At 37.4% G+C, this 17,359-nt stretch overlaps 1 protein-coding gene across 2 annotated transcripts in view; it reads right to left on the bottom strand.

Annotated features, from left to right (window-relative positions):
• The window catches only part of LOC117578311 (dorsal-ventral patterning protein Sog), a 46,333-nt gene that overhangs the window by 21,631 nt on the left and 7,343 nt on the right, over positions 1 to 17,359 (bottom strand). Inside the window, exon 2 of one of the 2 annotated variants that reach the window (XM_034263759.2) lies at positions 10,495 to 10,830. In XM_034263759.2, coding sequence (XP_034119650.1) covers positions 10,495 to 10,792 — 298 coding nt within the window. In that variant the 5' untranslated portion in view covers positions 10,793 to 10,830. Of the gene's footprint in view, positions 1 to 10,494; positions 11,649 to 17,359 lie in introns of those variants that run through there. The other variant, XM_052007464.1, reaches the window with a different exon arrangement.

Raw genomic sequence — 17,359 nt, 5'->3', positions numbered from 1 at the left:
CCCTACTGTATGTGTATTAGTGTGTGTGTATTAGTGTATGTGTGTGTGTACTAGTGTGTGTGTGTATTAGTGTGCGTGTGTATTAGTGTCTTTGGTCTTGCTGTGGTCATTTGTTTGCAGCGCACTGAATTTTGCCTTGGCTTTTTTTTTTGCCTTTCTTTGTTGCTTTTGTTTTTGTTTTTGTTCGCTTGTGTGTCTCTTGCCAAATGCGTTGCTGACTCACATGACGCAGAACCTCGCTGCTGACGTCGACGCTGACTGCGGCAGAGGCGTCACTTTGGCGCACTTTGTCGTTCTGTATTTCTCTCTCTCTTTTCCTTTCATTTCTTTTCTTTTCTTTTTTTTTGTTGTAGTCCCAAATACTACGCACGCAAAGAGATGCCTTTGAAAATGTGACAAAAAAAAGAAGAAGAAGAAGACTGCTTTTCTAGGGTAACTTTGAGTCGAGGCAAGTTTTTGTTTCGTTGGCTGCGTTGCGCGCTTTTAATTGAGTTAAAAGATCAGCACAGATCAGCATCGGCATCAACTTTAGCATATAGCCATGGTCTGTGCGCTATATAGAACATTGTCAGTCAGTCAGTCAGTCAGTCAGTCATTTAGTCATTTCTTTGGCTCGTTTAAAATGTTTATTTCTGTTTTTGCGCCTTCATTAAATTGTTGCAAAATAATTAGCGCAAAAGTTAAAGCTCAACGTTGTCGCTCATAAAATGCAATAAAATACGACGATGAGCGATTAACTCAAAAAAAAACGGAAAAAAAATACCGAAATAATAAATACGAAACTTTTGCTGTGCCACGCCCACAGATTGATTGTTGTTGGCGTTGCTCACAAATTTGACAGCTGCAAGTGTTGAACTGTCAATCAGTCAATGGGGGCAATCAATCAAATCGAATCGAAACGAATCGTTGCGTTGATCGTATCGCTGATCGTATCGATCGTATCGATCGTTGCGGCAAACAACAAAAAGAAAGCGCACACAAATATTTATTATTATGAACAAGTCGCTGTCTAAAGTAAACCAACAAAAATTATATATACGAGTGTTTTGCCTTTTCACTTGTGATTTTATTTTTGGAAAATGCATTCGGTGGAAAAGCGACAAACACACACTCAGACACACACATTCGGTTCTCTCTCGTCATACCGCGCCCCAGTTTATTTATTTTATAAGCAATTAAATTATTTAAGTGCAAAGCTAACAAAGCACAACGACAGCAACGCTTCGAAATGTTTGCGCGCTGCATTTCACAGTTGCACATACCCTGTAAAAAGCGAGTCAGAGCAAAGAGGGTGGCATCAAATAAAAGACTTACTACAAAATATTTCGTTGAAGGTTCATTCAATCAATCAATCAATGATTTCAATCATTTGCTGTTAAAATATGGTCACACTAAATAACTTATTACAAGCTTTGGTCGCACTAAAGCATGGAATGTCTTGAATGTATGACATGAATAGGAATGCAATGCAAAAGTCAAAGCTTTTTAAACAAAATATGGCCACACTAATGCTTAGTACGGTCACACTTGAGACCTAAAAAGCAAAGAATGTCTTTTATGGATGACATGCAAATGAAAGCAATGCAAAGTCAAAGCTTTTTAACATGACATGGTCACACTACTACTTACTACGGTCACACTTAAGACCTAGCAAGCAAAGAACGCCTTTTCGGCTTGACTTGTTTATGAAAGCTTGTCAAGTCGCGGCTTTTCTCAAATGGAATGGTCACATTAGTACGTTTGGTACGGTCACACTTGAGACGTAACTTATTACAAGCTATTCTCACATGACATGGTCACACTAATGCTTACTATGATGGTATTTGAGACATGGCAATCAAGGAATGTGTTAGTTGCCAAGTCAAAGTTTTTATCAGATGGAATAGTACGGTCACACTTGATCATACTATCGTATAACAAGCATGGTCACACTGAAGCAAGGAATGTCATTAATATGAAAGCAATGCAAAGTTGCAGCTTTTCTCACTTTAGCTGCATAGTACGGTCACACTTGAAACCCAGGGTAGTTTCTTAGTCGTTCAATTTGAAGTATTTCTTCTTCCTTCCTCGGTTGTTTTTTTTTTTTTGTTGTTTTTGACTCGCGGAGAAATGAAGAGATCTCTAATGGCTGATTAAGTGCGGCCGCCGCGAAGTTGGGAGTCTTTTTTTTCTTTGGCTTGCTTGTTCTTGATAATTTATGACAGCTGCGGTAGGTGTGAGACGAGATAGAGAACGGGAGAGTGGGGAGAGGGGGGGAGGAGGAGGAGGCAAGAGAGAGTGCAAACAGACGACGACGACGGCGGCGGCGGCGGCGACGGCAAACAAAAAAAGTCGTTGGCGATGGACAAACACACAACATAGATGTGTGTGTGTGTGTTGTTCACGCCCTGTAGACAGCACTCTCCACTACCCACTCCCCTCCTCCTCCCCCTCTCTCCTCAGCACCTCCTTTGACACTACGAAAATATTCTCATTACCGAAAAAAAAAAAAAGTTCAAAAGTGAAAAAGCCGCAGCGAGCGATGCGCGCTTAAAGTCGCTAGCAAAAGTCGCGCGCGTCGATCGCTAACAACACACACACACACACACACACACATACGAAAAGGGGCTCGTTCAACGGTTGTTGCTGCGGCTGCCTTGGCAACAACAATTGCCCAAAAAGAACGAACAAACTAATGAAACGAAAAACATTGTGCTGCTTATGTAAAACACACAACAACAACAGCAACAACAACAAAAAGTGCGCAGAAGGAAGTCAAAGAGGAAGAGGCAAACGAAAGAGAAGTGTGGGGAAGGGGGGAAGGGGGGGTGGGGAGCAGCTCAATCATAATGAGTGACAATTGCTATGCAATTAGCCAAGCAAAGTTTGGTGGCCCATCACACATAACCCAGAACACAATTTATATATCTTATACACATACAATACATACATATATAGTATATATAGATGATATAACTGAACCGCATCCGGTGACGAGGCGACGCGACTCGCGACTCGACTCGAATCGTTCATGCTTGCCATATACTCAATATATTCGCTAGCAAAAACAAAAAAAGAAGAAAAAAAGGGTTGCTCGAAGCGTAGTCAAAGAAGAAAGGCAAAGAAGAAAGGCACAAACTTTTGGAGAGACTGTAAAGTTGAAGAACTAACCTAAAACTTTAAGGAAGGAATTACGAAAATAGTAGTGAAGAGTCGCAAGTTTTGAAATAACTTTTAATACTAACTAACTAGATTTGGAAGCGACTGTAAAGTTGAAGAACTAATTTCAAAGAAAGTCAAATAATTCCGGTTCAAGTTAAGAACTAACCTAAAACTGACTTTAAAGAGAACGTCAAATATATATCCAGTTAATGTTAAGAACTAACATAACATTCAGTCAGTTGAGTGAAGGAAGTCAAGTTCTGGAAATTTACATTTCGAAAAAGAAATTTGGAGTTTCAAATATAAGATTGACAAATTTGACGCGAATAGTCGAAAGTTTTTAATTAATAATATTCTTCTCATTAGATTGGCATTTGAAATTGAAGTTAATTGAGTGAGTTTTAATACTAACTAACTAGGTTTAAGAGTGACCGTAAAGTTAAAGAACTTATTTAAACCCGACATTAAAAGAATGACAAATTCCGGTTTTTTAAAAAAAAAAAAGTCAAATATTTTGGGAAATTTTGTACTTAACATTTTGAAGAAGAAATTAACAGCTTAAACGGAAGATTGGCGCTTCAATATTGAATAAAATAGTGAATAGATTCGAAACTTTGAAAGAAGACTTAACTATAACTAATTAGCTTTGACTGACTTTAAAAGGCACACAAACATTTTGGGAAATTCGAAAAATTTTTAATGGAAGATTGGCGCTTAAAATTTCATGTCGAAAGTTTTGAAAGATGTAATGTAATGTGAAGACTAAGAAGAAATTGGCAATGAAATGTGGAAAAATCAAATCATTTTTGAAATATAACTCAAAAATGTTTAAAACGATAATATTCAAAGATTTTGTATAGATTTTCCTATATTAAAAATCTTTTTTAAATGAAAAATTTTATTATAATAATAGCTCGAACTTCATACGAGAGAAATTTGTGAATTTTGCTTGAATTTTCTTCGACTGCTGCGCATAATTTTCTATACAAAAATTGTGTGTGTGTGTGTGTGCATTTTGCTGCAGTGTTGAGTTTGTTGTGTGTGTGTGCGCTGCTTGCTGTGAGGCAGTGTTGATCGAACGCGGTTGCAATTATTTTTTCGTGTCTGTGAAATTTGTTTAGACAATTTGCGCTTGGTCTACCAAAGCAGCTAATTTCTCCCCCTTGTCTGTGTTGCTCTCTGTGTGTGTTGGAGTGTGTGTGTGTGTGTGTTAGTGTGTGTGTGTGTGTGTGTGTTGGCTATTTTGGAACAGAGGCAAAAGGCAACTGGCAACGTCTCTGGCGGCCGTAAACATGTTCAATGACTATTTTTATTTTTATTTTGTTGTTTTTTTTTTGTTTTGTGCTTTTTTGGTTTTGTTTTTAGCGTATTTCTCTTGTTGTTGTTGTTGTTGAGCTTTTTGTTTTTGGTTTTAGTTTTGCATTTTTCCTCATTTACAAAACAAATCACGCGACTGCGATTTTTGCCCCGTCGTCGCAGATGTCGTCAAAAGTTCAGGCAGAGACGTGAACAGCGACGCTGGCAGCGACGCAGACGCAAGCAGCGGCAGAGGCAGAAGCAGCAGACGAAAGTACGTTGTTGTTGTTGCTAATTTTAAATGCGCTGATAAGTTGCACAAATATTCTAAGGATGTGTGTTTGTTGTTGTTGTTATTCTATTTAGTCTTCTGCAGGAAAAGAGGAAGAAGAGAAGAGGGAGGGGAGGCTGAGGGCTGGGGGCAGCTGCTGATGACGTTCATGATAATGATGATGATGATCGCGCGTTGCACGCGACTTGATAGAACAAAAAGAATGCAAGAGAATACACACAATTGACATTTAAAGTTCAAGAATTTACTAAAATAAGCAGCTTTAAGCTTGCTTAAATGAAATTGAGAGCTTGCATGAGCTTTCGAGTTAGCTTTTAACAGCTTTTAACAGGCAACATAACAAATGTGCAATGCGTAGAAAGGTAAAAATTGTGATTAATGTAAAAGCTGTTACGTTTGAAAAGCTTTAATGTGCTTTTTGTGCTTGAGTAGAACGGAATCAGAGTCGACAGTATGGAAATTCTATGTTGGAGAGCTTTTAGCAGCTTTTGACAGCTCAGATTGATCACAAATGTGATTCCAAAACTTTAATGTGCTTTTTGTGTGTTTGACTAAAATAGTTTCAAAGTCGAGAGAATGGATTAACAGCTTTTGACTGACAAATAACCTAAAGTGCAATGATTAGTAGCATCATAAATGTGATTCATGTAAAAGCTTTAATGTGCTTTCGAGGGTATTTTGCAAGTCGGTGCACAAATTGGCAAATTTGCGAAAGAAAATGTCTAAACAGTTGCACATGTAAAACACATCATAGAAACTGACTGCAAAGGCTGCTGCTGTTCGTATCAGAGATGCACAATTTTGATGATGCGCAGCCGAACAACAACAACAACAAAAAGGAAAAATCTCTTAAGTTATTTAGAATGTTGCAAAGCAAAAACAACAACAACAACAACAAAAAAGAGGCGCTGATTGCGCCTTGATAATTAATGCATGACAAGAATGCGAAATGCGGCGATGTGAAATTGCGAGTAGAGCAAACGCGACGTGGCAAGTGGCAAGAGGCAAGTGGCAAGTGGCAACTGCCGTGAATATTTGTTGTTGTGCGTTTGGTGCAATATAATTCGTCATCGAATAAATTCATCAATGAAAAACTTAAAATGAAATGACGATGAAAATCAAACTCGCATTTGATTTGCATTCGCTTCTCCTCCTCTCCCTTCCCCCTCTTGTTGCTCCAACTTGCGGAGCGGAAATGCCAAAAAAAAAAAACTAAAAACTGAAACTGAAACCCACGAAATCTGTGAAGCGTATCTGTAGCAACCGAGCTCTGTTGGGATGTATCTTTGTATCTGTATCTGTATCTTATTTGCCTACGCGGCAGCCAAAATCGACAAAAAAAAGAGTCAAATTAATTAACACACACACACACAATCGGTTGTTTTTTTTTCTAGCCATGCGTCTGGCTTTTCTTTTTTGTATTTTTGGGTGGGCGAGCCGAAAAAAAAACTCGATGAAAAAAAAGCGAAAAACTCGAACTGCAACTCGAACGAAGTCGAAGTCGAAGTCGAAGTCGAACTCTCTGCTGCAATTTGACACTTTTGTGGGCATTAAGTGCTTCCTCTGCCTACACACACACACACACACACACACACACACACAGACATCGAAGCTAAGCCAAGTTAAGCCGCCGCAAGTTAAGTTTGCAATCGCATCGCAGAGGATGGCGACGCCTCGTCTCGAAGCCAAACCAAAAAAGGCTGTGGCAATGTTGTTGCAGTTATATTGCAGTTGTTTTGCCGTTGTTGCAACCGGCAACAAATTGGTTGCATTTCGTTTTTCGTTTTCGACTGCCTGCCTGACATGCAACTGACACTGACGACGACGACAGCACAGACGGACAGACAGACGGACGGACGGACGGACGGACGGACGGACAGACAGACGGACAGACGGAAGGCTCATTCGTTTTTGGGAGGCTGTCGCGACAGCCCCAAAACAACAAACACACGAAAATGAAGCTCAACTAGACGCACTTTAAATGCGCTTACCCAAAAGAAAACCTATAAATTGAACTTGTTGAAAAGTGATATATAGGAAAAGCAAAGACTCAGCACTAACAAAAGTATTAAAACAAGTAAGAAAGCTACTCTAAAATATGCTTGATTGTGAAATACCAGAATGAAAGCAAAACAGTTCGGTATTATTCTTAAAGTATACCACAAAAATACTAAATTACGGTATTATTATGCACAATAATATACCACAGAAATACTAAAATATACCGCGAAGGCTATATTTGGTATATTTGGAATGTAGTACTACATCGAAATATATCATTTGAGTATATTAGTAGTATATTTTTGGTATAATTTCAGAATAATACCACACTTTTTTGCTTATGTATATATATATGTATATACTGCAAAAGTACTACAAAATATACCAAACACTATATTTGGTATTGATAAATTTAAGAAAAATTTCAAAATTTTCAAAATAAACCATTAAAAATCTGTCAACATTTTTAAAATAAATAAAAATTGGAAAACCTGGTAAAATTTTAAATATTGCAAAAAAAATAATATCGGTCAAAATTTTCGAAATAAAAAAATAAAAATCAATCAAAATTTTGCAAAATAAAATCAAGTTCGACAAAAAATTTAAATATTCAAAAAAAGTTGAAAATTAGTTAAAATTTTCGAAATTAAAAACTCAAAATCTGTCAAAATTTACAACATATAATAGATTGTAATAACCGCAAATATTAAAGTATTGAAAAAATTGAAAATTAGTTACAATTTTCGAAATTAAAAACTCAAAATCTGTCAAAATTTGTCAAAAATAAATTGCAAAAATCGAAAATATTTAAATACTGTAAAAAGTTGAAAATTAGTTAAAATTTTTGAAATGAAAAATTCAACATCTGTCAAAATTTGCTAAATAAAGTAAATTGGAAAAATCGAAAATATTTAAATACTGTAAAAAGTTGAAAATTAGTTAAAATGTTCGAAATGGAAAATTCCACATCTGTCAAAATGTACAAAATAATGAAAATATGAAAGTTTATTAACATTTGCTGTTGCCTTTGACGGGTTTGGAAAGCGAGCGACTCCCAAATGGAAAGTGTATAAGAAAACAAAAAAAAAGAAGGCAAAACTTTTGGCGTCTGACAGACGTCGTTGCTCTGAGTCTGAGTCTGACTCTCGACTTCGACTTCGACTGTGGCTGAGACTGCGACTTAACGTTTTAACGTGTTTCGTTGTTGTTGTTGCTGTTGTTGTTGTTGTTGTTGTTGTTGCTTTTCATCTTCTTGTTGTATTCGTTAAAGATCATGGATATGTTTGCCGAGATGCCAAAACGGAACGCTTCATCGTCGTCGTCTCCGTCGTCTCGTTTTGCTGCTTTACGTAGGCACATCTTGATTTTCGTCGACGTCGTCGCCAACGTTGTTGCTGTTGTTGTTGCTGTGGTCTGTGCTGTGTTGTGTGTTGTTGTTGTCTTTTACACGCATTCATTAAAAATAAGTTAACAACTTTTTAACACCTAACTGGGCGGCAGACAGTTGAATAAATGAATTATGCTGACGAATGGCGAATGGGCCAAAAGCAATGCCCAAACAAGCAGAGAACAGCTGAGGGGGGAAAACAGCATGTAGGCAGCTCAGAGGGGGTTAGGGGGAACGCTTGTTAATCAGCTAAATTAAATGCGAAATGAACAAAACGAATTGGTAGTTAGTAGTTGGCCAGATCACAGACAGACGTCGCTCTCTCTCTCTCTCTCTGTCTGTCTCCCTCTCTCTTTCGCACACTCGAAACGTGCGTGGTTGCTGATGTTTGATTAGCCTACCTCCATCTCTTTCCCCCCCTCCTTCCCTATTTCGTACTCCCCGAAAAGCGAGTGTGTTTGCGTTGGTTTTTCATTCATTAAAAAAATTATAAGGCTGAGTGTGTTCAAATGTGTGTGTGTGTGTGTGTTTGTTGTGCCATGTTGTGTGTTGGTGGCATTTGCCGTTGCCCGAATTTGTTGTCTAGCGCGGGTCTGTGGGCCACGACTAATGACTAAATTATGCTGAGCTTTTAATTAGCACTCTCGGCTCTCCACATCCATCAACTCTCGGTGGGTGCAATGGGTGTCGCTATCCGTCCGTCTGTCTGTCCGTCCGTCCGTCTGTCCGTTCCTCATACGTTGTTGTGTGGGTGGCCGTGATAAGCCATTGATTTGTTTATCTGGCTCTTTAGTTGAACCAATCTTAAGTTGTTTTTCGCCTTTGTGTTAACGATCATTTCGTTCAAGTTTTATGACCCATACTCGTCTAATAACGGTTTACATATCTACCATTAACAATTTGAATGAATAGTCAGTTCCCTTTCCCCTACTTTGTTGTCAAACATTATAATCTGTTTTAGTCTCATTTGCGAGTACTACTTTTAGTTAAACGACTTAGGATTGCTTTGAAATTTTACTTAAATCAAGTACTGAAGAGATTACACAGTTTAAGCTAAGGTTGACCTCATTCAAAGCGAATCACTTTGGTTAAACACTATGAATTGCAGTGAAATTAAGTGGAACATAACTAGAGATGGAAATAAGTTGTTTGCCACAAAGAGTTTGTTTCTAGCGTGAAATAATAAGTTCTAACCTCAATTCTAGATTCTAATTTCACTTAAACGACGTAGGAATGCTTTGAAACTTCACATCATGCAACTAATCATAAGAATATGCAGTTTAATCAAAAGTTAACCTCATTCAAACTGAATCACTTTGGTTAAACGACTATGAATTGCAGTGAAATTAAGTGGAACATAACTAGAGATGGAAATAAGTTGTTTGCCACAAAGAGTTTGTTTCTAGCGTGAAATAATAAGTTCTAACCTCATTTCTAGATTCTAATTTCACTTGAACGACGTAGGAATGCTTTGAAACTTTACATCGTGCAACTAGTCATAAGAATATGCAGTTTAATCAAAAGTTAACCTCATTCAAAGTGAATCACTTTGGTTAAACGACTATGAATTGCAGTGAAATTAAGTGGAACATAACTAGATATGGAAATAGATTGTTTGCATTAAAGACTTTTGTTCTAGCGTGGTTAGTTACAGTTTATTGAGCACTACACTCATCATCATCATCATCAGCAAGCGTATTTTTTTGCATGTGTAAGATGAGAAACGGCTCAAAGTCGTTACAATAAAAAGAAAAAAAAAAAAAACCGCAATCGGTTTTTAATTGAAAACAATAGAAGAGCAGAGAGAGAGGGAAACAATAATAATACAAATAATAATAATAAGAGTAATGTACTAAACGAAAGGAATTAGCTAGGTAAAGGTAGCAAAAACAGGAAATGCAGCTAATCAAGCGTCTGAGTTGTAACAAATTGAAAGCAACAGCTACTAAGCAGCTTAAACACAATACACAGAGAAAGAAAGAAATCTTTTTTTTTTTGGTTTTCGGGTAGTCGCCGTTGTGTCTCTTCTGGGTCAGGTCAGTGCAAGCGGAAGGGAATTCCCGTTTTCCGGATTAGCACAGTACAATAAAAAAACGCAGCCCCGAAACGAAACCCAAGAATGGAAAACCCCGAACGAACATTTTGAACAGAACTAGGGGATTAAGGGTGCGAGCCAGGGGCAGGCTGAAGAGACCTAAGAGAGACCTAAGGAACCTGAGTACCTGCGTAGTGAGGGAAAAACCCTCGCAGGTTATTATTATTATTTTTTTTTTTTGGTGTACGCCCCTGCGTATGCGCAATCTGAGTTCTCAACTTATGCAATGCAATGTGATATAGTTAAAAAGATATTAGATTAGACATATAGAATTGGACTTACCAGCTGGTCTATTGGAACGTCTGGCCGTGTCGGCCTCCTCGAACATGAGCGGAGCATGACGTCGCGCTTGCACCGTTTGGGGCCAGCTGGTCACACTGGACAGGCAGATGAGAAGCGCCACAAGCAGCAGGTGATGCAATTTGCTCTGATAATGTGATGCGATGTGGTTCGATGTGTTGTTGTTTTCTCCTGTTGTTTGTTCACTGCTGTTGTTGTTGTTGTTGTTGTTGTTCTCCAGGGTTTGCACTGTTCCTGTGGCCGTGGCCAAGGCGGCGTTATTATTATTATTATCATTCATTTTTGATTTGTTTTTTGTTTTGTTGTTTTCGTTAAGAACTTTTTGTTTTAGTCACAGCACAGCAAAGAAAAAAAATTAATTGATTACAAACAGTAAAAAAAATACGTTATGAAAATATATCTGTTGTTTTGTATTCGAAAACCGAGAAACCGAACCGAATCCGAACCCGAACCGTTTACCGTTAACCGTTTTTTTTTTTACCGCAAAAGCACTCGAAAGTTGTGTTGTTGTTGTTGTTATTGCTTTCTTCGACTTTTCTTGAGCAATTCGCTTTTATTTCCGATATTTGTATATCATTATTATTATTATAATTATTTTTATTACTCGCTTTAGACTTTTGTTGTACTCTTTCTCTCTCGCTCTCTCTTCTGTATTTACGATTAGATAACACACGCGTGTTTTTTTTTTTTTTTTGTTGCCTTTTTTTCAGTTGTGTTTTTTTTTTCGCTGCTTCGTTTTGCTTGCACTTTATTTTTGCCACCGAAATTTTGTAATTGAATTCGACAATAATCTTAATAATTGATTTTTTTTTGTTGTTAATCTTCGATTTGCATTTTTGACTGCAATTTTTTTTTATACACAATTTTTGCACATTTATGGAAAAAAAGAATTCATTTACTTTAGATTGTTGTTGTTGTTGTTAAGAGTGTGTTGAAGTGTGAGTGTGCGTGTGTGTGTGTGTGAGTGTTGGTTGCCTCTTGGCTGATTGTTGACTGTTGTCTGTTGCTTGTTGTCGGCGAGTCGGCGAGTTTTTATCTACTAGATAGCTCACGGGGCGCACACGGCGAGTATATGGGCTCTGTTGGCTGCTGCGCCGCTGCTTGCGCTGTCGCTGCTTGCGTTTGCGTATATGTGTGCGATGACGACTTGCGTGTTTCGTTACGTGTCGGTGTGTGTGCGTGTGTGTTTGTTGTGCGGTTGCGAACGTTTAGAAAAATAATGTCCACACACGGTATCGGTCGCTTGAATAAATAAACTAAAGCGCAATCGACGTTGGCAGCGCTGCCAACGCAAACGCAAGCAGCGCGCAACATCAAGAGAGAGCGCAACATCAACAGCACAGTACAGAGAGAGAGAGGGAGAGCGAGAGAGCGCAGCGCAGCGCAGAGCCAGACTAGCAGGCGCAGGCAAATAAAATTGCAGACAGCGTGAAAGAGCCAAAAAGAGAGAGAAGCGCAACATACGGAGAGCGCGAGAGAGCGCATTTTGTGAGAGAGCAACAAAGTTGCGGCTGCTGCTGTCGTCGTCGTCGTTGCTTCGGCTTTGGCTTTGGCTGATCGTCGTCGTGCGCGAGTTTGTTCGGCTCTTCGGCTGTCGCTAGCGGTTTTGGGCAGCAGCAGCGACTGCGACTGCGGCAGCGATTTTCATTTTGCTTTGTGGTTGCTGTTGTTGTTATTAGTGCTGTGTGTTATTTGCTGCTATTGTTTGCTAAACTTTGCTGCTGCTGAGGCTGAGGCTGCTTGAGGTTGCTTGAGTCGCGTGTCGCAGCGATGCTCGCTTGATGATGACGAACGACGGACGCATCGATGTCGACGTCGACTTCAACGCTTCAATGCAAAGTTGAATGAGCGCTAGATGCGGCGCATGCGTGCCTTCGCCTTCGCTTAACACTTCGCCTCCCCCCCACACACACACACACATACACTCTCTCTTCCTCTCCCTCTTTAGTGCCGCCCACTTCATAACGTTTGGCAAACATTGCGTGCATCTCTTTTCAACTCGTATGCAACATGTTGCCGCAACATGTTGCTAACCACCAACCGCCACCCGTTCACCTGACCACCGTCTGTGTTCGTCAGTGTTTGCCTACCTGGCTCGCTGCTTGTGCAAATTGCGTAGCGTTGACTGTGCGTAGGCGTGAGCGGCTGCGTCAACGTCAGCGTCAGCCTCTCTATGAGCAGCTCAGTGGGCGAGGGAAATGAAGTTGCATGGGCGTCTGCTGCGGGCTGAGCGAGAAAGAGATAGGCGCACACTCAATGCACTCTATGTGTTCGTCTGCGTGTGTGTGTGTGTGCGTGTGCGTGTGAGTTGCGCATCCTGTGCACCAATCGCAGACTTGCATTTGAAAGAGAACACCGCACTGCTTAACACTCTACTTTTCTGTCTGTTTCATAGTTTTGATGAAATCCTTTCGATGTTATCGAAACATTTGCCAAGCATTTAAATTAAAGGAAAAACTTAATTTTTGAGCTCAACTATCGACATTCAAGTTAATGCCTATTGACAGCTGCTATTAATTTATTTCAATATGAAAGAGCTAGATAAGTAGAGTTATGCGCCATCTCTTAGTTGTTGCCATCTCTTTCACCAACTTAATTATTATGCACTCGACTTTCTGTGTAACAAATCTATGAAATTTGTTTCTATAGCTATTTCATTTGATTTTTATTTTATTATTATTTTTATTATGATAAGCCTCAGCTATTCTAAAAATTTCATAATGATTGCTTTATAAACATAAGAGTTATTAGATGTTAGCAAAGAGATAAAGAAACTAAACTTTTGGGATATTAAAACTTTAAACTTCTACAAAAATAGATTAAATAAGAAGTATTAGATATTAGCTAAAAGTCTTTAATTGCCATTCAGAAACTATATTTTTGATATATATCAATTTCAAACTTCAGCTAAAGTATTTCGATCGAAATGAAAAAGAGTTATTCGATTTTAGTTCATGTTGTTAATTTTCATTCCGAAACTAAATCGTATTAAAGTTTTTTGAGATAATAAATTCAACCTTCCACCAAAAATATTTTGATAATGAATGAGCACTTAAAACAATATAGTATATTATTTTTTTTATGGATTTCTTTAGCAATAATGAATGAAATTGAGCACTTAAAACAATATAGTATATTATTTTTTATGGATTTCTTTAGCAACATTATAAAATCATTTGCATTTCAAATTCAATTCAAAACATTTGGTTTAAAGTGGTTCCGAGATGATGATAATGATGATTCATTATATCTTCATCTTCTTCCTGAAGAATTCCCTGTGCAGCAGTTGGTTTAATCGAAACTAGTTTTTTGAGTTTTATGCCAAGGACCAGCTGAGAGAAGATACAGCGAGATTTGATTATGCGAAATTTTGCAGAGTCATGGCAAGGCGTTAATCAAAAGCTGCTAATTTCTTGATTATACGATCAATTAACCACGGACCACAGAAAAATACTACACAAGACGAAAATATTCTGGGAATGACTAAATCAGCAGATTAATCATACAACAAAACATTCGACTTGACTTTTGCGCTAAATTTTCCTTTGGCCATTTTTCACATTTCATTTCATTTCATTTTCATTTCGTTTCTGTTCTGTTCATTTCATTTGATTTGATTTTCATTTCATTTAATTTCTTTTTTTTTTTGCTCTTCTCTGACTAGCTGACTGGTTGCTTGGCTGGCGACAAATCCCTTTATGGCCGCCGATATATCATTTTAAAGCCAGAAAACACTCGCAAAAAGAAATATATATATACAAGTGTAGAAGAGACATAACATAAGTAGTATGTTTCGCATATTTATGTCTTCATATGTTTGCTGCTCTTTTCCCCCTCTCTCTCTCTCTCTCTCTTGTGGCACGTGTGAGCGCAATTAAAAAAATGGTCACAAATATATTAAGTATTAGTAATAAATAATGTGGCAAAAGAAAAATATGAAAGAAATTATGACAATGTACATTCACAATGCGAGTGGCGCATCTTAAATGCGATCACCTCGAATACAAAATGCGCTTTCTTAAAGGTCGAAATCGAATCAAGGTCGCGTTTCTTTAACGTTCTTTTCTGTTTTATTGAAACAAATCGTATTGGTTTCGATTTTAATGCACCAAGAAGCTACTTTATCAAATTTCAGTGGAATCGCTTCATTGGAAGCTAAGTTCAGGCAGTTAAGATCTAAGATAGATGGATAAGGAATCATTTTTTTATGGCCTATATTGTTTCTAATAGTATAGAAATGATCTACAAAATTGTATATTGATATTTTTGCTGACAGCTGAATTCGAATAGCCATGTGATGAAAGTAGAATTCCCTTTTTTTTATGTTTATACAAAATTTCATTGTGATAGTGCCACTATGAGCTGAGTTCAGGTTGTTGGTTAGTATTTCATTTGGAAATCATAAATCATAGCTAATATTATTGCTTTCACATAAAAAAGTGACTATAATAAATTTCATAATGATATCATTGCAAACAACTGAGTTCGGATAGTTAGTTAGGATGAAATAGAGAAGTAGCTCAAATGCTTTATATCTGATATTTCTTCTTTTAGTCTAGGAAAAGGGAATGCGAAATTTCGTAATAATATTAATGCTAACAACTGAGTTCTAAAAGTTAGTTAGGATGAAAGAAAGGTAGCGCAAAGCAGCTTGATGTCTAATTTTTCTTCGTTTAGTCTAAGAATGGAGAATACCAAATTTCGTAATGATATCATTGCAAACAACTGAGTTCCGATGGTTAGTTAGAAGTGAAAAGGAGTAGCACAAATGCTCTATAGCTGATATTTCTTTTTTTTAGCCTAAGAAGTAGGAATAACAAATTGCATAACGAAATCATTGCAAACAACTGAGTTCCGATGGTTAGTTAGGGTTGAAGAGAAATAGAACAAATGCTTTATAGCTGATATTTCTTCTTTTGGTCTAAGAAGTCGGAATAACAAATTTCATAATGATATCATTGCACACAACTGAGTTCCGATGGTTAGTTAGGATTGAATAGAAGTTGCACAACTGCTTGATGGCTGATATATCTTCTTTTAGTATAGGAAAAGGGAATATAAAATTTCGTAATGATATTATTGCTAACAACTGAGTTCGGATAGTTGGTTAGGATTGAATAGAAGTTGCACAAATGCTTGATGGCTGATATATCTTCTTTTAGTCTAGGATAAGGGAATATAAAATTTCATAATGATATCATTGCAAGCAACTGAGTTCCGATAGATAGTTAGGATTGAAAAGAAGTAGCACAAATGCTTTATAGCTGATATTTCTTCTTTTAGTCTAAGAAGTCGGAATAACAAATTTCATAACGATATCAATGCACACAACTGAGTTCCGATGGTTAGTTAGGATTGAAAAGAAATAGAACAAATGCTTTATAGCTGATATTTCTTCTTTTAGTCTAAGAAGTCGGAATAACAAATTTCATAACGATATCAATGCACACAACTGAGTTCCGATGGTTAGTTAGGATTGAAGAGTAGTAGCACAAATGCTTTATAGCTGATATTTCTTTTTTTAGTGTAGGAAAAGTGAATATAAAATTTCGTAATGATATTATTGCTAACAACTGAGTTCCGATGGTTAGTTAGGATAGAAGAGTAGTAGAACAAATGCTTTATACCTGATATTTCTTTTTTTAGTCTAAGAAGTGGAAATAACAAATTTCATAACGATATCATTGCAAACAACTGAGTTCCTATAGTTAGCTGGAATAAAAGAGAAGTTGCACAAATGCTTGATGGTTGAAATGGTTTATTTAATTTCGAAATGCGAAGCGTTGCAAAGCAGTTGATGGGATGAGAATACCCGGCTCTTGGGTAGAGTATAAATATGCACAAAACTCGAGTCGAGACAGAAAACTCTTGTACTCTGGGTGCCGAGTGACGAGTGCCGACTGACGATTGCCGCTAACTGTTGCTGCTGCTGACTGCGGTGGTTGGGGTGGGAGAGAAGAGGGCGTTTAGTTAATTAATTTGTTTGCTTTCGATGTCGATTTCATTATCAACAAGCAGAAGACAGCAAAAAAAAAAAAAAAAAAAAAAAAAAACATAAAGCAGACAGCAGACGGCGACAAGAAGAACAACAATTAAAATGTAGCGCCAGGCGTTGGCAATAAAATCGCGGGCGATATCGTTAACAATAATTTCTGACACTCTTAAAGCAAAAATAAAACAAATTAAAATAGTTGCAGAGGCAACTAAAGCGCAAAGAATAGAAAATTATGAAATAATATGCACGAAAATAGGCAGATGGCAACCGACAACAACAACAACAACTAAAACAACAACTAAAGCGACAGCTACACGCATTTTCATTTTATTATTTATTTATTATTATTATTTGCTCTTTTCTTGTTTTGTATTCGGTAGTTTTCTTTTTTTTTGGCTTTTAGCCGCTTTTCCATTTCATATTTTTTTTTTTTTGCATAGCATTTTTACGCTAGAAATATTTGTGTTTTATTTACTTCACGTTTCTTTTTTTTTTTTGCTCTGTGTTTTGTTGTCAGCCTCATTTAAAGCGCTGCTCGCAGCGACGTCGAAATATTCCTATAAATGCTTTTGGCCTCAAACATATAGATTGAAATATATTACGTATGTGTGTGTGTGTGTGCAGAAGTGCGATATCTGTCGCTTGTCTATAATATGAAAAGAAATGTTAAATGTCTGAAACATGCGTACAAAATGCTAATGCAAAATCAGCAACAGCAACAGCAACAAATACTACAAACAGACGGCAATCAACAATCAGAGGCAGCAAATGAAAAAGCAGGAAAAAAAAAATATTGAAATGGGAATGAAGAAAACTGTTTTTCTAGACGGGGCAAATGAAACAGCAACAGCA

Source organism: Drosophila albomicans, chromosome X (assembly GCF_009650485.2).
Source record: "Drosophila albomicans strain 15112-1751.03 chromosome X, ASM965048v2, whole genome shotgun sequence".
Lineage (NCBI taxonomy): Eukaryota > Metazoa > Arthropoda > Insecta > Diptera > Drosophilidae > Drosophila > Drosophila albomicans.
Note: the sequence above shows the minus strand (reverse complement) of the source record. Positions and strands in the feature narration are given on the sequence as shown.